Here is a 22,648-nt window from a genome sequence, read left to right on the forward strand (position 1 = left end):
ATTCCACCATTTAAATGTAGCTTTCAGTTTATATTTGACATGCTTAGGGTTTCCAGTGTACTACAGGGTGCGCACTCCCTCACTGCCAAAGAATGCAGAAGTGTTATTTACAGTAGATGAATCTTACTCTCTGGTTCTTGCTGCTGCGTGTATAGATAGGGCTGCAGCGGAGCCCTACCCACACTGGATGTGTGGGATTTTTAATAGCTGACAGCTAGCAGGGTGAATACGTGCTCGGTGTCTGATGTATCAGGGTACAGGGTAATTGGCCACGAAGTTTGTCTATCTTCTCTATTTGGGGATTGCCGAGTTAAAGTTGCTGTTTGCCGCGCATGCGCAGAAAACGATTCCGTTAGCTGTCAGAGGAGTTTTCCTCCCCGTCGTGGACCAAAACTCAGCGCAGCGAGCAGCGGCTAGCTTCTTTAAATGTATTCACAGTGTAAGGGAAACAACACACTGCGAACTAATGGACTTTTAAAACAACAACGATGTATATGGCGAGCTGTTTTCGAAGACTTGAGGTCCGTGAGTACAAAAAACACTATCGTCGTTACCACACACACTAACGGTAACTTTAACGTGAACGTAACCCCCCCTAACGGCTGCTGAAGTTCGGGACCTTTAAAAGTTGGCACTGTCCTTCAAGAAGAGTATTATTTACAGATTTTGTACATTGTATTAATTATAACAGCATGTTTGCGAGTAACCATCAACTATGGTAGTCACTCTAATGTAGCGTATTAGAGCCGGAGCAAGACGGGCTATAAAGGAGCTGGACAGGTAGCCCTGTTGCGATGGGCAACCGCGGGATGGAGGACCTGATCCCGCTGGTCAACCGCCTGCAAGACGTCCTTAGCAGCGTGGGACAAAGCTGCAGCCTCCACCTGCCGCAGATCGCTGTGGTGGGCGGCCAGAGCGCAGGCAAGAGCTCCGTGCTGGAAAACTTTGTGGGCAGGTAAGTCGAGCCCCTCACGGTGAACCGGACAGTATCAATCTCACACGGTCCCTTTGAACTGTACTTTAGGTGGATTAGATTTAGATATCAAAATAAGGGAACACTGTCTACTAAAGTACACTTTATCTGAGGTTTATACATGGTTAGTAATTGTTTTATTAATAGTAATACATGATTTAGCGATGCTCTATAAATCACTGATTTTCCAGGTTGGAAATAATCCCTTTGACTGTTACCTGTCCTGGGCCAAAATCCATAAACAACAAACTTGGTATACAACTTTAGATGTGATGGCTATTAGAAAGCAAGAAACCTAACATTATGTGGTAATGGGTCACTACTATTTAAAACTGCATTACTATTAAATACAAATAATTAACACATGTATGTTTCAACACCCAATCCAACACCTTTTCGTTAATGATTTATAAGTAAACTTTAAAGCATTAGTAAATCATATATTAGCCAGTTATAAAGCAATTAGTCCCAACCCCTTCTTTGGAACAACACACCTAAATTGCATAGACTGTATGTTGATTTTATAAATCAACATCTTAAGAAAAAAAAAGAAAAAACACACAAAAAATGTGACAGAATTTTTTTTTAATTGGACTACACAGTGCATATTTAGCACACCTGCAAGCTAGTGCTTGTGCCTGAAGAAGCCACAGGCAAAACGCGTTGTTCACAAAAAGTAAAAGTCATTTCGCTGTGCTGTGGTTTGTTTTTTTATTTGGATATTAAACGTCTTTTAACTGTATATTATATGCAGTCAATGGTTATGACAAACCCTTCTTAATAAGCCATTAGAAAGTGCTACCAAAAAAATCCATTATGTAATTTGACTTGTCCTGGCTAATTCTAATAAAACTTTAAAATGTATGAATTATTATCAGTAAAAATGTGGTTGAAATGTTTATGTTATTTTCAAATATTGAAGTTGGGACTCATCAAAATCTGAATTTGCAATAAACTGCTCTTTGCTTGTATTGCTAAAAGTAAAGCCTTGGCAACTGTGATTCAGTAGCTGGGAAATGCTTAATACACAAGGATCAGTGTTCAGCTGAATTGAAACCGGCACTTCAGGCAACTTCTGTACACAATCAGTCTCACTGTGTCCACCCAGCACTAGTGATAGGGCTGGAGCTGTGAGTCTGAAGTGGTGGCTGCCGGAAGTGGCAGTGTCTCTATGATAATAGCCAGTACAGCACCTTATTCCAGTGACGGTCTGCGAAGGTGTCGATGAACGGGAAGAGGTTAACATGCCTCATGAGAAGTAACAGAATCAGCGGTCTTTTAATTAACCTACAAGTCCTTTAGTCAACCAAAACTGAGCTGAACAGAGCTTCGTTGAATTCACACCTTAGTGACCTTTTAACAGATTTCAAGGGCCTTAAAATATCACAGCCTACCCATGAATAACATTGTTTGGGTAGGCTTTGGTTTGTGATGAGGAGACTGAAGTACTTTCCATCCTGTCTGAAAACAATGCTGGTGGGTAAGTCACTAGTTTGCTAGTTTCGGGACACTGGAGCTTTGTCTACTAAAGGAGACGCGTGTATTGTCAACAGCAGTGGGCCATCCAGGTCAAAATGTGTGGCGATGCCAGTAGCTATAGGAGGCTGGTAATGCTAGCTTTCCTGAGTGTGTATTGATTTTTCATCACACGCCTCAATTCTTTGTCTCATGACTATGTTATGACACCTCTTTTGTGGCGGGGCTGTGCCAGCTGTTTGATCCAGGGCAGGATGCAGTAAAATAAACTTCCTGAAGGATTTTTTTGACCCTGTGCATCCTGTTTCCTTATTGTTAACATTACATTTAGCTTTAAGACTATATATATCTGGTAGGGCTTATCATATGGCAAAGATTTTCTCAGCCTTCCCTATCAAGTTGCTGATATTTTCAATAGTATGTAAAGTTAAACAAATGTACTTTACTAGTCAATGTGAGCAAGTTATTCAAGCTAAGGTTTCAGACTAAGATGCAAGTTTGCATTGCCATCAAATGCAGTGGCAGTGCTGGTGTGTGTCCTTCTCCAATTCAGTGTTTCTTCTCCAACAGAGACTTCCTTCCACGGGGTTCAGGCATTGTCACTCGCAGACCTTTAATTCTCCAGCTGCTGAGTGCTAACACAGGTAGACACACACATGTTCATTCATGCGGTCTTTGCATTCTGTCATTCTTAAGCTTGTATTTAAAGCTCCCACCAGATGGCAGTATGATATTTTACAAGGGCTGAGGCTGACTGGTGGGGCAGAGCTGGAAGTGTCATCTTACTGTCAGAACTTGCATCTTGTGTTTTTTAGCCCTCTTGCAAGTTGGCAGGATGTATAGCATTTGTATCACTAAAAGACTATCTCAAATGTCTTTTAGAAACTTTGCCGGAAGAGTACATTTACAAATAAACATGGCCTAATTAAACAGCATGTATACATCCTGCTGTATTGTACTCTGTCCTTGTGGCCTGACACAAAAACTGCAAAAATATCAATGCACTGGATAGGCTTATTAATTCAATTATCCTCCAAAATTATGATAACATTATATATCTAGCATTATTTAACTTGTTTTTTCGTTTCTTTCCAGAGTACGGTGAATTTCACCATTGTAAGGGAAAGAAGTTCACAGACTTTGATGAGATCTGCAAGGAGATCGAGGCAGAGACATGCAGACTCACTGGATCAAATAAAGGCATCTCTCCTGTCCCCATCAACCTACGGATTTATTCACCACATGGTAACACACTGTGTTTTTGGGTGTGTTTGACATGACATATCCATGCACAGAAAATTGATTTCTCTGATATATCTTCTGTGTTTATTCTGCATGTGTGTGTTTGCAGTGCTGAACCTAACTCTTGTGGACCTGCCTGGCATTACCAAGGTGCCTGTAGGCGACCAGCCGACAGACATAGAGTACCAGATACGAGACATGATCATGCAGTTCATCTGTAAGGAAAACTGTCTCATCCTGGCTGTGACGCCAGCCAACACTGACCTGGCCAACTCTGATGCACTCAAACTGGCTAAAGATGTTGACCCACAGGGTAAGCCCCATGTGTGGCGAGCTTATATAGTCTATGGGGTTTTATTATATCCTGAAAATATGGCTCTACACCCTGAGTCATTATGGGGGTGAATTATCACATTATTACAATGAACGCGTTCATGTGTAAAACGTTGAAGGGAGTTGTCGTTTAGTACGTCACAGTTTTGAAATAACTTTTGGAGGCTGTAAAATCTCCTCTATTTTTCATCTTCCTTTCAGGCCTGCGCACAATTGGTGTAATTACTAAGCTGGACCTGATGGATGAAGGAACAGATGCCCGGGAAATACTAGAGAACAGGTTGCTTCCCCTACGCAGAGGTGTGCTGCTGGTGTTTGTGGGCATGTGTGTGTTTGCACATGTGTGTTGTGCCACACTGCAGTGGAGAGAGGACTGACATCATGATTGTGTCTCTTATCAGCAGCCAAAAGCGTTGTCTCGGTCAAGCTCTCATTCCCTCCTGTTTTTTTTTCTGTTTCTCTCCATCTCCTTTGTTCATTATCTTTCTGTTTATCCATGTACAGTATCTCTTTAGCTTGTGCCATGTGTTGAAAGATGGTCATGCAATTTGTATGACATCACAGTAATACCACTGAGCATGTGTGTGTCTGCACATTTGTTCTTGTGTGTATGCATAGGAGAGCTAGAAAGAGAGACAGAGGTTATGTTAATGGGTAGTCCAAAAACTGGGAGCCCACTATACTTTGTGGGGTACAAACTGCTGAAGTTTAAAAGGGCTGTTTGGGGATTAAAATGTGTTTTTAGGCTTAGGGTTAGAATTGGGTTAAGGTTAGGATAAGGGGCGGGGAATGCATTATGTCAATGATGGGTCCTCAAAAAGATACTGGCACAAGGTTGTGTGTGTGTGTGTGTGTGTGTGTGTGTGTGTGTGTGTGAGAGAGAGAGAGAGAGAGGCATGGAAAAAAGCCATGGCAGGGAGCTCCTGTGACAGTGTACAGACTGAGTAAAGCACCACCAGGTGCTAGCTCCTTCATGCTTCTCCTACAGTACTAATGCATTAGCTATGGACCCACACTGAAATAACCGCCCTAGTAGCAGCCTGGAGCTGAAGCATTAGATATGGAGCCTGGTGCTATTACATCTATCACTGTACTAAATAGGGGATTAGGCTCGCTGTATACCACATGCTCTGCTGTTGCAGAAACATATTCATTTCCTGCTTATATGCTGCAGTCTTAATGGAACAAATGGCGGTCTGGGCAGAATTCCCAAAGACACGTCAGAAAATGCAAGTTGAATCTGTCTTATACCAGAGTCCTTGATTGTTCCTTTCTCCCGTTGCACATTGTCTTCCTTACAGTGATCACATGCTCTTCATTTCCCGTCTCATCTCTTCCTCCCCAGGTTATATAGGGGTGGTGAACCGGAGTCAGAAGGATATTGATGGAAAAAAGGATATTAATGAAGCTCTGCTTGCAGAGCGGAAGTTCTTCCTGTCCCATCCAGCCTACAAACACATGGCTGAAAACATGGGCACACCATATTTACAAAGAATGCTTAACCAGGTTAAAAATGATGCGCATACACACACAGAGAAGTAAATACATTGTGTATGGTATTGTTACTGATTATGTTTGTTTGCAGCAACTGACAAACCACATCCGGGACACATTGCCAGCCTTCCGTTGTCGTCTGCAGAGCCAGCTTCTGGCCTTGAACAAAGAGGCTGAAGAGTACAGACAATATAGTCCTGATGACCCTGCACGCAGGACTAAGACACTTCTACAGTCAGTCAGTCAGTCATTCTGCATGTGTGTGTGCCCATTTATTGTCTTTTGAATTATTTATGTCAGTGTTTCTCCTGGTATGTGTGTTTCCGTGTTACAGGTTAGTTCAGCGCTTATCTGTTGACTTTGAGAAGCTAATCGAGGGCTCAGGCGACAAAGTAGACACCGTGAATCTGTCAGGAGGAGCTAGGATCAACCGAATCTTCCATGAGCGCTTTCCCTATGAACTGATTAAGGTGCGTGTGTGGGATTTTTGCTTGTCTTTGTGTATGCGTAGTGCATGTCATACAGTAGCTCCATGAAAACTTTATGTGCATCGACAATAGTGATGCTATACTGTAATGCTCCTCAGCCAAGTGCTGAACTCTAACTGACAATGTACTGCATTTGTCTTCAGATTGAGTTTGATGAGAAGAAGCTGCGGCGGGAGATCAACTATGCCATCAGAAACATCCATGGTGTCAGGTGTGGTAAAGTGTTCTGAGCAAATGCCGTGTCACATGTCGTTTACATTTATTGTTGCTGTAGCCAATCTACCTATTTGTCTGTTTTTTTCTTTCCTCCACCTGCCTCTCTTTCCCTATAGGACAGGTCTGTTCACTCCTGACATGGCCTTTGAGGCCATAGTGAAGAAACAGATATTAAGTCTAAAGGGGCCGTGTATTAAATTAGTTGACATGGTCAGTCAAGAACTAATCAACACTGTGTGCCAGTGTATCAACAAGGTATAAATGTGTGTCATGTACTTGTGCGAAGTACTGTACATTTCAGGGTGTCAGAACTGTCTTATATCTGACTCCTGCTCTGTTTTTTTTCTCCATAGCTCAGTTCCTTTCCCAAACTGCATGATGAGACAGAGAGAATTGTAACCACCGAAATACAACAGCAAGAGAGTAAATGCAGGGACCAGGTCATTCTCACATAGTTTTAGATAACCACTGTATTGTTAAGTTTTGTGTGGGTCTGTTTCTGCACGTAATGTATGTCTGCTCTATTCAGGTCTTGTTGCTCATTGACATACAGCTTGCCTACATAAATACCAAACATGAGGATTTTATTGGCTTCACAAAGTGAGTAATCTAATTGGTTTTAAACTATAAAATGAACTGTAAATTCTAACAGAGTAAATAACACGAGCACTTCCTCTTTCTCAGTGCCCAGCAGACGAACAACCAAAGCAAAAAGAAGGTTGTTGCAGGGATGACGGGAAACCAGGTGAGATTCTCCTTAGAGCTGCATTCCTTTTTACAGTATTTTTAACCATGTTAACCAAGGGGCATTTCAGATGGGGATTGCAACAGACAATTGGGCAGTTAGCCATCCTATTGGTCCATCCCTTCAACATTTTGATCAGAGTGAAATTTCATAAATTTCCATGAGAACATTCATGATCCCCAGAGAATGCACCCAACAGACGTTTGATCTACAGAAGTGTGACCATAAAGTTTAACTGCCAACTACGTAAATAACCCAGTGATATCCCCAAATCTTATACCATGAAGCCTCTTGCTTTAGCACCAACACCCTTTGGTCAAAATCATCTTTGTCACTTTTAAGCAAAACAAACTTAAGTATATATTTCTGCATGAAAGGTGCTCCTCATGATGATAATATACGGGGGTCTAAACACTCAAAAATGATCCTTTGCTGGCAATAATTATCTGCAGCGCATAATTTGAGTGTGCATGCTTATGAACTAAATCTCTTCCATTTATTTTTTTTATATTTTTTATATTCAGAGGTCACCGTCCTATCTGTTATGCATTGATCAATAATATTCAGCATTTAATAGCTGCAGATAAATGGGAGATTTTTGTGATTTTACGGGAGGAGAATTAAGGTCCAATCATCCAACCAGAGTTGATGTTGGCTTTTTATAGAAATGCAATCAAGCAAAAGTGAGACACTTGTTGTAAGTGTCAGTCTGCAATGATTAATTACATAATTTTTATGTGACACATCTGAAAGCAGCAATAATTAAAAACACAATCCCAGTATGAATATGTGTAGTCTGGGACCATGATGTATGATGATGATATTTGTTGAACAGCAGTCTATTTTAACCACAGCTTAAAAAGTTAAAAACTTATTAAAAGTTAAAAGTTATTTATACAATCCCTCATATTGCTTTGATAGCAGTTAACTCTTAAATTATTAATATCAGTGTCATCCCCAAAAAGCCTAATGTAATGAAATAAATAATTTCATCTTAATTTTACTCCTTTATCTCCTGTTTTTTTCCAGGGTGTGGCCCCTCTTTCAACCCTAATAGTAGGAGTCCACTCTCTTTAATCCTGCTCACTCACTGCTGCCTCTACTGGAAATATTTCTGTGAAGCACTCAAGCTTAAGGGTTGTGGGTTGGCATGCTACTGATGGCAGCGAATATGCACACTGGCAAAATGGCGTGTTGTCGCTTTATTAATCATGTTTTTCATCATTTGCTAATATTTTTGAACTCTTCCTCTCAGTGACAGTTTTCAGATTCCTCTCTCTGTCACAACCCAATCATCTTCACCTTCTGCAGTTCCACTGCTTCATAGATATTTTCCTTGTCTTCGGGATGTAAATGTCATTTCTTGGTATCTTTACGCCATCTCATACTTCCTGTTCCCTTAATGATCACACATCTGCCTTCCAGTTTCGTCCATCCTATTTACTTACTTTTGTTTCTCTGCTCACTTTTATATGTTGTATGTATGTGCATCTACTCTTCTCTTTGATCACAGGTGGTCAGTGAAATGTTTTGGTGATTGCCCTGTTGCTGCATAATCTACGTCATATATCTGACAAATGTCAAATCTGCAAAAAGCTTTTTTTCCCTCCACTGTCACCTGTTTCTGATCTTTACTCTTATTTTCAAGGTCCACCTTCCTTGTGCGACCTCCTCTACACACCTTTAGAGAAGTTATACCTTGCTATCAAATGTTTGCTATACCTGTCCTCTGAATGCCATTGTGATGTCAGTCCTGCCATCTGAGCTTCTTACCCTTGGCTGCTGTGCAGGTCGTACGCAAGGGCTGGCTGACCATCAGCAACATTGGCATCATGAAAGGTGGAGCCAAGGAATACTGGTTTATTCTCACTGCCGAGAGCCTGTCCTGGTTCAAAGATGATGAGGTGAGGCATTCACACTCACAATCATGCTTAAAACAAATAGATTACATCAAAACACAGCAGTACACTGAAGTCATCACACATTTATTAACACCATATCTCAGCTTGAAGCAGCAATTTAATTGGGAAGTTGAGGGATCATTACGTAGAAGGGAAAATCTCTCATCTGTTGATATTGTTGTCATCGTTCCAGTAAAGCCCCCGCAGTATTATTGAAGTAAGCGGAAGGGCTATTGGCCCTCTGTTCTGATGTCAGTGGGGCTGCCATCTGTCTGCCTGTCTGTGCCTGCTGTACAGGAGCAGAAGGTCTGCACAGCAAGTGTAGACAGGCAGACACACCACAACAGTCTCATCCTGTCACAGTTGATGTCATGGGAAGAGGGAGTACAGGAAGTGAGATCAGAACAGCATTTGTATATGGATATGAACAATATTTACATCTGGATGAAAACACTAAAGGCGATGCTTTTGTGGATAAATATTGTGTTGTTTTTTGGCAGACAGATAATTGAGTGGTTGGTAGAAAACCATATGTAGAATTCTTTTACAAATAAGTTACTGTTCTTGGTAACCACGCTTAAGCGGCTCGAAGGCCGTGTGCTATGGCTAAAGCTAAACAGACACGCTTTCTGACATGACTGCATTAAAAGCATAACTAAAAGTGCATCTTTAACCCTGTTTCCCTGTCCAGTTAACAGTTTTCTTTGCTTTTCTCTCCTGCCACCTGGACCTGCAGCCCCTCCGTTTCCCCCGTTCATTCCTGACACCCCCTCCCCTCCCCTCCTCCTTCCCATTCGTCCCGCTCTCCCCTCACTCTTCCCCTTACTCCCCCTTTTCTTCCTCTTCTGGGAGTTTAGGCATTTGGAGCGGCTCACTCTGACACAGCTGGAGCTGCCCCAAGCCAAACTGAGACACACACACATACACACACATGAACGCACAAACACACAGTGGGACAGAGTTGTATATACAGTGTACAGTACACATGCTGAGGCTGATGTAAACAAACTGGCATGCAAATAGTGGAGAAAAATATACACTCGCTCAAACAGACACACGGTCACTTTTCAGATAAACACTGAATCGCTTGAACGCAGTGTTCCCAGACGCGGCCCCAGGCACACATATTGTACACACACAGTGTTGCAGGTTTACAAATCAACTCGCACAGACGTAGCACATCTGAGACAAATAATACAAAGACAGGCAAGCGAAAATGTGTTGACCACATCAGAGCAGCAAACCTCGGCTGTCTGTGGAACACAATGACATACAAATGTTTCACTATTTCAAGTCTAAACCTTTTCCGTTCGTTTTGGTTCAGTTAGACTAGTCATTGTTTAATCCCTGCACCTCCTCACTACATTCAAAGTTTTATAATTTGGTATCAGTTGGAAGGCCTGAGTGCAATGTCAGTCACCCATGTTATCAGAGAAGATCTACTGCTTTTCAGTGCACACAGTCACACAAGCCAAGCTTCTGCTTCTTCTCTCTTGCGGTTCCCGCTCTCAATCTCCCCGCCCACACTACCTCGACAGACATTTCTTTTTTCTACTACTGACCCCCCCTCCCCCACGACCACAGCCCCCCCACCTCTGTTGCCTTTTCCTCCTGCTTTCTTTCCCTCTCTCTATCTGTGTCTCTCTCTCTGTCTCTCTCTCTCTCTCTCTCTGTCTCCCGTTCTTTCTCTCTCTCCCCCTTTCTGTGGTTGGCAGTCTCCCTGGGACTGTGCACATTCCTGGCTGGAAAATCTGAAGCTTTGTCCAAACACCAGCTTCCAAGATCTGCCCAGAGAAATCCCACATGGCTGTTTCTACACTGCAGACCTCCCCCTTTGACTCCCCCTCTCTCCTCTCTCCTCTCAACTCCTCCACAGTCTCTTGCAAAAATACCCCCCCCCCCCCCCCCACCACCACCACCACAACCACCTAAAAAAACCCTCCCTTCTCCATCCCTGTGTAGATTGCTTCTATACACTCCAGTTCTTTAACGTCTTTAAGATTACATCTCCTCTCTGTGTACCACAACAGTCATACCCTCATACTGACCTCATACTGAGAGTGCAGCATAATAGTTCAGAGTTTAATCCCCACAGCACACTGAACAGACATACATTCCTTCACCCCTCGACTGCCAGGGCTCCACCAGGCTGCCTGAAGAAAAACAGATGGCTCACGCCTATACACTTAATCTACATGCACCCCTCTGTGTGTAGGTGTCTGTGAGGCCTGTTTCAAATCTCAAATCCATTAGTCTATAGGAAGAGGAGACACAGCTTCAGATACAGCAGCTCTGATGTATGATCCTCCAAGACCACCCTGACACCACTGGGAATATGACGCACACACATACACACTCCCACATGCATATACAAACATTGCCATGATGTCTGTGAAGACAGGATTCATCATATAGCCACACAGCATCTCTACAATGAATGTATGTAAATGTACTTTATAGCCTTAAATACTGATAAGCTAACAGTCAGTCACAAGTTAAAGCTTCTCATGCTTGAGTGTGCTGTGTGTAAACTTTTCTACCATGAACATATGTATCACGCGCCGTTAACAAAGAGAATTAATTCAAGACAAACAAAATGGATGTCATGGTTGACTTAATGTAGAGTTAATGGCTGCATTTTGAAGAGAGAAAGCTGTTGACAGTGTATGCACATTTAAAGACATTTGCACTCTTTCAAACAAGAAACATCAGAGAATGTTAGACCTATTAGACCTAGATACACCTCAGCATAGAATACATGCAGATTGTCACGTTGTCCTGAGTCTTGCAGGTGAAGCACTTCCTTGCACAGTCTAACCAATGTGCAGACTACTGTACACCAATAAGATCCTGAACAGGTAGTCTGAACACTGGGATGACGGAGCAGGACCCTTTCTCACTTTCTCTTCTGTTCGGCCTCGCCATTTCCCACTCTGGTTGTTTGCTAGCAGTCCTGCCCGAGGGGAGTCGGCAAAAGGTTTCCTCTGTTATTTTCTTCTTTCTTATCCTGTCTCTGTGTTGGGTCATAAGAGAGGGGTCTCGCACAGATCGGACATCCACGGGTGTTCCTCCTCCGGAGATGTTAGGGTAGCTTGAATCGGGCGTCTGCAGGGCTGTGTCCCAGCATAGTATCCAGTCTTGACGTGGCACATTCGCTCATTCAGCTCGGGATCTGCCTGTTCACTCGGGGAAGGCATAAGGCAATTCGGGGAGTGAGAGAAGGAGAGAGAGTTAGGGAGGAACTTAGCAGCCATATATGGGTTGATGAGACCCATGGGAATCAACTTTGGAGTGGTCTGCAGTTTCTCCCCACTTCTCCTGCACTTTCTCTCCTGCATGTTCCTCAACCCTTCCTCTTCTACTCTATCAAAATTCACCCCCCTGTATCCCTCTATCCACCTCTATCCCTCCTCTTCCTCTCTTCCTCATCTCTACTTTCTATTTCTACTCCATCAGAACACCCTATACTCTCTCCAGTCTCCGCCCCCTCTGTCTAAAGCGATCCCAGATGTTGCTATATGAGCGCCAATCCCGTTCTGTCATTTTTTTCAGCCTCTGTTACAGGAAGTGGGCCCCTTTGGAGGAAAAAAAAAAAAAGAGGAACGAAGGAAGAAAGTCGTAGGGTTCAGGGGAGCACTGAGAGAGGGAAGACCAAAAATGTACTATCAGCACACACACATCTCATACCACATGTGTGCATGCAGATGCATCCACACACAGACAACACCCAGGATTTTTAGGATCCCCTCTTTTGCAGGTGTTGCTTCAGTTCTCTTTCCTATGGAAGTCTCCTTTCTTTTTCTCAATTTCCCATCTTTTTACTTCATCCAGGGCTGTTCCTAACCAACCTTTCTGGAAGCCCCCTTCTCAAAGGTTAGAAAGACAGAGCAGGCCAGGGAAGAGAGATGGGGGGGAGGGCTTCACTTTAGGAGAAATGTTGTGTTAGAGCTTGAGTCTGAATAATGACTTTCACATGTGAGCCCGGCCTCTCTCCCTCTTTTTTTGTACTCCTTCTCTCATTCCCTCCCTCCCTGCTTCATTTCTCTGTACCCTGCCTCCATACTGTCTGGTTCTCCTCACTCTGGCCGCTCCACTCCTCCAACTGTTCTCTGTCATTCATAAGTCCCCGTGGTGATGACAGACTATAGACTTATGGCATCTCTTCCCTCTTCCACTGTCTCTCTTTTGCTAGTTAGTGGGTAGTTAGTGTGAATCAGTCTGACAGGCAGACGCATCATCTGATATGAACTCAGATGCTCTGCTAGCACAGTGTTCCACGTCTCCTGTTTTCCTCGCCTTCTGACACTTTCCCTTCTATAGTTCGAGTCTCTTGGCCCTTCTTTCTTCTCTAGGGGCAGGCTAATAAATTCACTACCAGACAACTATTTTAGCTGAAGCCCCCAAGTGAACTGTCTTCTGTCTGTTGTGTATTGCTATCGACATCTGTGTTACCTCTCTGTGATGTCATATTTTACTCTGCATACCTCTGTCAAACGTTATCTGAATGTATTCTGTCTTTTTCAGGAAAAGGAGAAGAAGTACATGCTTCCTCTGGACAACTTAAAGCTCAGAGATGTGGAGAAGGGCTTCATGTCCAGCAAATTTGTCTTTGCGATCTTCAACACAGAGTTAAGGTTTGTGTGCAGGCCTGTGTTTGTCTATGTGTGTGAGTCAAAAAGGGGAATGCTGTTCTTGTCACCTGCTTGCTGAAGTTTCAGTGATATTTTACAAGGGTGGACATGTCAGAGGAGGAAAGGGAGGGGATGAGTGTTGTTTTGTCCTTACTTTGACCTCTTCCATTCAACTTTGCCACCGGGACTAAAAGGATATCCAGTGGGTACTGCAGCAGCGGGTGTAGTTTTTTTTGCCTCCAAGGTTTGGGTTTGCTGGGTTTATGTGGGTGAAACAGATTCAGAAAGACAGAGAGACAAAGACAGAGCATGAGAGAAAAAGAGAGAGTGTGTTTAGGAGCTGGAGCTGACCCAAAGCCTGGCTGATTGTACCAGAGCATGTGGGCTTTGTTTATAATTCTGTGCTATGCTGCATTCGGACACACAAAGTGGATTTGCGTGTGTGTGTGTGTGTATATAGACCACAGCATACCGACGGCAGGCTCATTAAGCAGCTAATCAAAGCCAGAGAGCTTGGATCAGAGATGAGGCTGCTCTTGTTTGGAAAGAATTGCTCGACTTACCACAAAAAGGAGGGAGAAAGAAGAATTGGAAGGGCTGAGAGGAGAAAGAAAGCGGGAGAGAAAGAGTATCAGAGCCATCGGCCAGGAATGTGTCAAAATCTGTCCTATGGCGCCCCCCCCCCTTTCCTGCGAGCTCACTCTCTCTGTTTCTCTTTCTGTATTTGCATGTGTGTGTGTGTGTGTGTGGCAGACATTGCAGTGGTTTTGTCCCTGTCTGACAGTAATCAAAAACCTCAGGAAAGTCTTCGAATCTAAAGCAGTCAAGGCTCTGTGCAGAAATTCCTCAAGATGAGTGAAAAAACTCACACTGGCGGCCACGAGCTGAGGAGAGAATAGCAAAGGGGACGAGATTTTTTTTTTTAATGTGAGTGATAAATCAACCCAGAGAACAATTTTAATGTGCGCTCGCTGGTGTATACGAATATTAGTGTCCTGATCCTAGTGTTATAGCACTCTAGTATTGTCATTGTTGGCCAGGCTCCCTGTCTGCTAGCCACCACGCCCTGACTTATTAGCCTCACCCATTCTGGCCTATTTCTTTATCTTTCTGTATGACTCTGTTGCTGCAATCTATCTCATTTTCTCTTTCCATTTCTGTTGTCTCTCTCATTCTCACACACTCAAAGGTTTCAAATATTTGAGGCTAATTGCTATGTGTTCTGAATGTGAGAAGGGAACAACAAAAGGAGGAACGAAACAACTAAGTGATTAAAGAAAAATGTTTAACAGATGGGCAACAGCCCGCTCCAGATCCTTTGCTTGTTTCTTACTTTGCTGTGCTGCCTCCACAGCCAAAGCACAGAGACGGCATGATGGTGTGAGGAGGGAAGTGAGGGGAGGATGGAGGGGAAAGAGGATCTTCGGAATGAACGACATGGAGGAAATAGATGGAGATAAGGGGATAAGTTGCAGTTAGGGTGGTCGTGTGAAGTGCAGCAGTTAGGGAGAAGTAACTGAAACTGTTTTATTTCGTGTGTCTGAAGGTATTTGTATGTGTGTATCTGCCTAGTTGCAAGTACTTGTGTGTGTCTCTGTCCTTAACATGTCAGTGAATCATTCCCTCTCTCCATTCTTCTGGATTGTATATACGATATTGCACAAACTTTTGGGAAGATTGGCCCAACCTGTAAAACCCCACTTTCTATGAAGCACCTGTGTTCAATATGGGGTTCCCAACATGGGGGTGACTCTCACAGAGCCCTTTTATGCAAAACCCAATGACCTGTATCAAATTATTTACACAAGAGGTGGGAACACTTGTCTCTAAGACATGTTTTTAAAGGGGTTGTATTTAGTTTTTGCTTTGTATATCAGAACCAACCCAGAGTTAGCTTTCATCCTATTGGACAGCTAAGCTAACATTACTGCAAATCATGTGAAATATATTGTGATTATGTGTTTTAGCTGGCCCAAGTTAGATAACTTTACGTTAGCTTGCTGGCTAACTCTGAGTGTGGTATGGCTTGCCACATTACTTCACCAGCTAACCCGATCCCTGTCACCATCCTGTGTACCACTGGTATTCAAAGTGTCAAAGTGTTGATTTTAGCCTGCAAGATAAGTTTATTTAGCCAAACTGAAATAAACAATGATACATGAAATTAATACAAAAGACTAACTTCCAGGATAATTCCTAAAAGTAGGTTAGTTAGAGTGTTCTTTTGTGTGCTGTGTCTAACATTACTAATCCCACTACTATCAGATTTGGATTATTGTGTCTCAACTCATTTCCAGACTCATTCAGTACAGTAAGGTTACTTACTATTGTCTAACAGTTATACTAAAGTGTGGCAACAATCTCAGTTATAATATTCAGTCTAGCTCCCTAACCCTTTTTCGTTATCATCCAATAAATTTAGCTGTGCTGACATTGCTGAGCCTCTCTGATGAAAGATACAAAAATAGTTATTGTAAAGCCAGCAGGTGAGCTAACAACGTATCACCTCAGCTAAATGCAGTCAGTGTAACGTTGTCATGCAAAGAGCGCAGATTAGTTCAACGTCAAGCTAATAAAATATTACTGTAACGTTGCAGTGGGAGGTTACCTGAGTTTTCAGCATCTTTCTCCCCCCACAAAGTTAAAGAGATTATTTTTAGTTTTGTGCATCATTTAAAAAGTAACAATTCACACTTTATTGTTTTATGCACTCACAAGAAATTATACTTTAAAATAATTAATTAATAAAACTTTAGAAACACAATCTTGTCAATGAGCCAACTTAAAGGATGATATTTCCCCTCATCAATAGTTGTTTGCAGGAGCTGAGTTTTATCTGTCTGGACGATACAGAATAACACTGCATCTAGGGCTGAAGCTTATTGTGTATTCCATTTAATAATAAGGAATGATTTTAATGAGTTTACCATACAAACAATGGCAGCTTTGTTCCAATAACATTTGGCTTGTATACAAAGTGGGCCAAGAGCTGAGTGAAGAAGGGGTATTAAGAAATTAGAAAACAAACACTGAAATTATCCATGTGGTCTTGGTACATTTTGTGCTCTTATGTCCTCTTTTAAGGACACTACACACTAACTGATGAGAGGCAATCGGCATCATCTCAAAAGTAACAGCTCTGAAGATAAGTGATGATTAAACTGAGTGATACAACATGTGGTTAAGCCTGACGATGTTTTGCAGGGGACACGCGTTTTTTGTAGCACTCCTAGGGTCTACTTTCCTCTCTTCCCACAAGACGTGGAGCAAGACTTATTTTATTTCCACTGGGAGTGAGCGTGGTAAGAAAGAGCGTATAGTTAAAAATGAGTGAAGACATCATTGCTCATCTGAAATTATCAAACATATTGTGACTATAACTCTGGCCACATACATTCATAAGAGAAAGAAGTAATAACACGTCATGACTAAAAGGCCAGGGTTCCTATTTTGGATAATGCTTGTCATATGTGACCATTCAGGACTACGTGTGTGATAGTCTTACAACCTGCAGATTATTCTGATGTGTTATATTTTCTCACGGCATAAATGAGGTAACCAGTGGGTCAGTCTGCCCACAGCTTGGTGAATTTGTTTAAGGTATGTAGGGTTATGTGTTTATCACTCTGTATTGTGGAAAGAGTATTATCACTGGCTAGGAAACATTGTTTTTGGAGATGTCTGACATTATTGCATTGAATTTGCAGGAACGTGTATAAGGACTACAAATGCCTGGAGTTGGCCTGTAACTCTCAAGAGGAGCTGGACAGCTGGAAGGCTTCTCTGCTACAGGCCGGAGTCTACCCTGAGAAAATCACTGTTAGTACTCCGTAGTACTTGACCCCTAATTCAAACCAATTAAACCCAACACTGACCTTAGCTGTGGGGAGTTGCACCTGTGTGCACTTTACCTTTTTATGTTGAATGTGTTCACAGCATCTGCTAACCTTAAAACCTGGCCATAACCCCTTACCCCTCTCTCCATGTTCCCCTTTCTTTTCCTCTGCCAAAACGAAAAAAGCAAGTCCCCCACCCCTTCCATCTCGCTCTGTCGTTGGCTCTTCAGCACGGCATTCTTGGCCCATGATGTCACTACAACATGTGTGTATGTGTGTGCGTTCTAGTCTGTTTTTAATCATCAGTTCCTCGTCCCTCACCCGCTCCCCCCTTTTCTTTTCTTCTGCCCACTCCTCCTTACCTCCCTCTCTTGTGTTCCCTCTATTCGGCTCTCCCTGTTCCTACCACAATGGCTCTACGCTTCTTCTCATCATGAGCATGGAATAGATGGCAAGATGTGGCGATACACATAAGACCAGTCTTGATTGTTTCACACATTTGTATTAGTATGAAGTTACCAGCTGTGATACCTCAACGGTCAATGCAGCACATTACATATCACTGGTTAACATAGGGACAGTCTGAACAGTAGCAATTACTCTTAACTCCATCTCCTCTCTCTGCCACCCAGGTGGATGGGCAGGGATCTCCTGAAAACTTCACAGACCCCCAGCTGGAGCGTCAGGTGGAGACCATTCGTAACCTGGTTGACTCCTACATGAGCAACATTTATAAGACCATGAAGGACTTAATGCCAAAGACCATTATGCACCTCATGATCAACAGCGTAAGCTATCCAGACCTGTCTCTTAACTTTTTGAACATTTTCCCTCTCTCTCTCTTTAAATTTTTGTCTTTCATCTGTTACCAGCCAAAAGCTCAATCACAGCCCAGCAAGTATTCACCATTTGAAACAATACTTGAGCATACTACTGTGACCTAAAAAATAAAATGAGAGGCCATGGAGGCCATTGGAACAAAAAAAAAGATTTACTTCGCCCCTTCAAGAATTTAGGTTCATAATCCCAAATCAGAGTAAAATATCACCTTACAATGTCTAACTTTTTGACTTGTCCCAGCTGTTTATAATCCCTCTGTAGGTGAAGGAGTTCATTAGCTCTGAGCTCCTGGCCCAGCTCTACGCTCTGGGAGAATGCTCTGCGCTGATGGATGAGTCACCAGAGCAGCAGCAGCACCGGGAGGAAGTGCTCTGCAAACACACTGCCCTGAAGGAGGCGCTTGCTGTCATTGGAAATATCTCCACCTCCACCTGCACCACCCCTCTGCCTCCACCTGTAGACTCCTCCTGGATACAGTCCTCCAGGTACAGACACACAGTTAAACTACAGTGATGCATAGATGCATGCAGTCAACAAAACTGCGCTACGCCTGTGTCATATAAGGTTCTCTTCTCCACCCAGCCTGACACCCCCTAAAAAGTCAGTGACCAGTGGCAAGGCAGTGTTTCGTGGCCATGCCCCATGCGTTCCTCGGTCGCCCACTCACACTGCACCCAGTGCTTCACCGAGCCCTGATGGCCTTCAGCAGCTCGCTGGCCAACCTAACCGTGCTCCACCAAGTGTGCCAAGGTGACTCTGAAACCACACAATTACAGCCTGAAATCTGACCTGTTATATTATGATGACCTCTGTGTGTGTGTGCGTGCGTGCGTGCGTGCGTGCGTGCGTGCGTGCGTTTAGCCTGTGTGTGTGTGCGTGTCAAACTGGCATACATGCATAAACACACTCACATACTCACTATCAAACCTTGCGCTGCAGAAGCACGGGGGCAGAGGGAGTTGTTATTTGAGCTGGGTGGGGGTCTGCTGGAAAATGTGTTTCTCATATTCTCTTTCCCATCAGCCTCAGTAGACAGGACTTCTCTCTGTGCAGCTTTCTACTGGAGCCAGAGACAACAGGCTGAGCGCTCTGTCAAGTTTTCATCTTTCTCTGTCCTTCATCCCCCCTTTTCCCTTTCTCCTAGCATGCATTTGTTTTATTGCCCTCCCCAGTTTCCCTCATGCAATAACGGTTATTTTTCCTTTTTCCCCCTACTTATTTTTTCTTGTAGATTCCTTCACTTCTCCTCTTTCACTGGTTCCTCCCCTGCTTTTGGCCTGTTTCTCCATTTTCTCTCTGCCTCATTTCCTCTGTGCTTTCCAATGGTTCTTTAGGTTCTTTCCCGCGTACAGTCTCCCTCTTTCCTGACTCTTTCCATACAACCTTATGGCTCTTTTCTTTACTCAGTCTGTTCTCCTATAGATATACAGTACATGGGGCATAAGGGTACTTGTATAAATCTATTTTGTCTCCCCCATATTTTTTCTCATAATTGTAAAGGTTGTTGACACTGCAGGCCATGAATTGTGTAACAATAAAAATATGCGGCATTATGGCAAATATAGAAATCTTGCCAAATAAGATAAAAATGTGTGTGAAGGGAATTGTGAACCCTGAAGCACAGTCCCCATAAAATTCTCCATGTAATAATTTTTAAAAGTTTGCACACCTTTCATGACAGGCCTGTAATCCAGAGGTTAGCAGTTAGGTTTGGTTATGTTTATTTTTTAACTGTTCACTGAAGGGCCACCACAGTTTTATAGCAGGAGTGTATGGATAGTGGAGACATGGGCATAAATATGTGCATTTGTTTGATTATTTATTTATTTATTTAGAAAGAAAAAGGTGAAATGCAAGTATTTCTTTCCATTCAAAGCTTCAGTTTAAGTCCTGACGGTTGTTATAACCCAGAGCAGAGCAAGCCACAGCATAACTAGACTAAGAGATTATGATGATGAGAGATCAGACATTATCCCTATAATTGATTCGTTAGGTCTGCCATTAAGAAAGCTACAGTTGAAGGCAGTGCCTTCTGATCAAAGCTGTCATGTCCTTCTCAAAACCATGCAAATGAAAGGTGGATAATGAAACCTTAATTTCAGCACCAGGTACAATATTCCATTTCATGAGCCTCTGCTTGTGACAGATATTATTACACAGTTTTATATGGTTATTTTCATAGGGATTTAAGTGGGTGTTTTGTTAGTTGTTTTTAGTAATATCTTTGATCTGATCTTCTCTCCAGGAGGCATCCTCCAGCTATTCCAAATGTCCTTTCTGCTCAGAACTCCATTACCCATCTACCCCGGTGATCCTTCCAGCTGCCACTGACTGCTTACCCAGAGACAGCCAATGACCTGTGTGATGTTTAATCCAGCTGAAACACTATGCTGGCCCTCTGTCTGTCTCCTCTGGGAGCTGCTGTCTGCTAAATTCACCAATCCTAAGCCTGTTTTGTACATAATATCATTAGCCACAAATGCTGGAATGTGCTCCACTGTCTGCTGACTTTTCTCAAGTGTTGTTGTAAATAAAATACCAATTTTTAGTTATTCTACTAAAACTGAATACACATGCACTATTTTTATTGTGTTTGAATAAACAGGTGTTTTTATGTACATGATTTCTTATTATTTCATGGTTTGATATGAAAAAAATGTTTGCATTTCCAAAATAAACCTTTACTACCCTCTTGTAGCCAGTAGCAGGTGTGTCAGCAGTTTGCTAAGATCCAGGGCTCTTGTGTAGGGATCTCCAGCAAAGTGAAGATGACCATCGCGATTTCAGTTTGATCTTTACATCACTATTAAATACTACCCACATGGAAAGAACCTATATGAGGATATATGCGCATATATGAAACCTATATGCAGTTTATATGCACATATATGCTGCATATATACAGCATATATGCACATATATGATAATATATATGCTGCATATATGCGTATATATGCAGCATATAGGCAAAATTAAGGTGCATATACAGGCTATATAGGTCTCCGGTATTGCTTCTTTATATCCACATATAAGCCCTATATGTGGATGCAAGATATGTCTCCTATATAGCTCATGACAGGATCTGGTCATTTTGTAGCTCATATCTCACTTTGGCAACTGTCATACATGATGCCTAGCTCATATTTTCTATTATCAAGGCAATAACTAAGAACTAAAAGAAAATTATGCAAGGACTTATGTATGTGCGAACACGTGAAATTGGTATCACATGTAATTGGCATGTTATGGAATTTAACAATTAAGTGAGAGGAGATGGAAAGCTATGATGTCTACATGTTTTCCTGAAACATTTACAAGGTCAATTCTTTCTTGTATAAAGATAGTGGAAAAGAAGGAAATGTATAACAAAATGGTTTGTTGTTTTTTTATTTTGTCAATCAAGCCTTTTTTCCCCCCAATTTCAAGTCACTTCCAGATTCACATTACAGCTCATACACATCCACACAGTCACCGTTACATCCACCAAATGCAATGCAAAATGCAATGTTTTCTGTATTGTCTTAATGCAGTTTCTAGATGAATTTGGCTGAAAGGTCATTAGTCTAAATGTAGCAAAAAAAACAAAACAAAAAAACAAAAGTACATAGAACATACATTCAAGTAATCATCATCATCCCACATCTATCTGAGCATTTCACTGTGGTTAATGAATTTGAAGACAATGTCAACATTTCTGTTCAGTTATTTGTCTTATTTTTGTTCTTGTACTATTTGATTGTTCTTAAGTTAATAAATAATGTAAATTTCTACATTTTGGGCTATTATTTATGTTGCCTAGTAGCTATGGATTTTTATAATTTTGCTAATATATAGGTAAACATAGGTGCATATATGTGCACTGATATAGGTACATGTATGCACTGATATAGGTACGGATATAGGTACATGTATGTACGGATATAGGTACATGTATGCACGGATATAGGTACATGTATGTACGGATATAGGTACGGATATAGGTACATGTATGTACGGATATAGGTACATGTATGCACGGATATAGGTACGGATATAGGTACATGTATGTACGGATATAGGTACATGTATGCACGGATATAGGTACGGATATAGGTACATGTATGTACGGATATAGGTACATGTATGCACGGATATAGGTACGGATATAGGTACATGTATGTACGGATATAGGTACATGTATGCACGGATATAGGTACATGTATTTACGGATATAGGTACATGTATGCACGGATATAGGTACATGTATTTACGGATATAGGTACATGTATGCACGGATATAGGTACATGTATGTACGGATATAGGTACATGTATGCACGGATATAGGTACGGATATAGGTACATGTATGTACGGATATAGGTACATGTATGCACGGATATAGGTACATGTATGTACGGATATAGGTACATGTATGCACGGATATAGGTACATGTATGTACGGATATAGGTACATGTATGCACGGATATAGGTACA

At 42.2% G+C, this 22,648-nt stretch overlaps 1 protein-coding gene across 3 annotated transcripts; it reads left to right on the forward strand.

The window, feature by feature from the left end:
• Nucleotides 1-183: 183 nt before the first annotated feature.
• dnm3a (dynamin 3a) lies at nt 184-21,945 on the forward strand. Of its 3 annotated transcripts, XM_038716412.1 has the most exons (21): nt 199-955; nt 3,020-3,093; nt 3,545-3,694; nt 3,801-4,004; nt 4,226-4,324; nt 5,370-5,530; nt 5,610-5,752; nt 5,853-5,988; nt 6,150-6,217; nt 6,339-6,477; nt 6,576-6,662; nt 6,752-6,822; nt 6,907-6,967; nt 7,997-8,023; nt 8,758-8,871; nt 13,393-13,502; nt 17,207-17,318; nt 17,968-18,123; nt 18,437-18,660; nt 18,758-18,925; nt 20,421-21,945. In XM_038716412.1, the coding sequence occupies exons 1-21, from the start codon at nt 795-797 to the stop codon at nt 20,485-20,487; spliced, it is 2,532 nt and encodes an 843-aa protein (XP_038572340.1). In that variant the 5' UTR covers nt 199-794; the 3' UTR covers nt 20,488-21,945. The 3 variants fall into 3 exon arrangements, with proteins under 3 accessions (XP_038572343.1, XP_038572341.1, XP_038572340.1); XM_038716413.1 differs by lacking the exon at nt 7,997-8,023 and having other exon boundaries at nt 197-955; XM_038716415.1 differs by lacking the exons at nt 18,758-18,925; nt 20,421-21,945 and having other exon boundaries at nt 184-955; nt 18,416-18,545.
• Nucleotides 21,946-22,648: the final 703 nt, after the last annotated feature.

The sequence above is a fragment of the Micropterus salmoides genome, unplaced genomic scaffold, assembly GCF_014851395.1.
Source record: "Micropterus salmoides isolate LMB-PRFRI ecotype aquatic unplaced genomic scaffold, ASM1485139v1 Ms_hic_scaffold_13, whole genome shotgun sequence".
NCBI lineage: Eukaryota > Metazoa > Chordata > Actinopteri > Centrarchiformes > Centrarchidae > Micropterus > Micropterus salmoides.

Excerpts from the sequence above, each read along its gene's own strand:
- dnm3a (XM_038716412.1), top strand. The coding sequence starts at position 795 with ATGGGCAACCGCGGGATGGAGGACCTGATCCCGCTGGTCAACCGCCTG. Across the intron at positions 3,094-3,544 it reads GCTGCTGAGTGCTAACACAG|AGTACGGTGAATTTCACCAT; the intron begins GTAGACACACAC and ends GTTTCTTTCCAG. Across the intron at positions 18,926-20,420 it reads GCTCCACCAAGTGTGCCAAG|GAGGCATCCTCCAGCTATTC; the intron begins GTGACTCTGAAA and ends TCTTCTCTCCAG.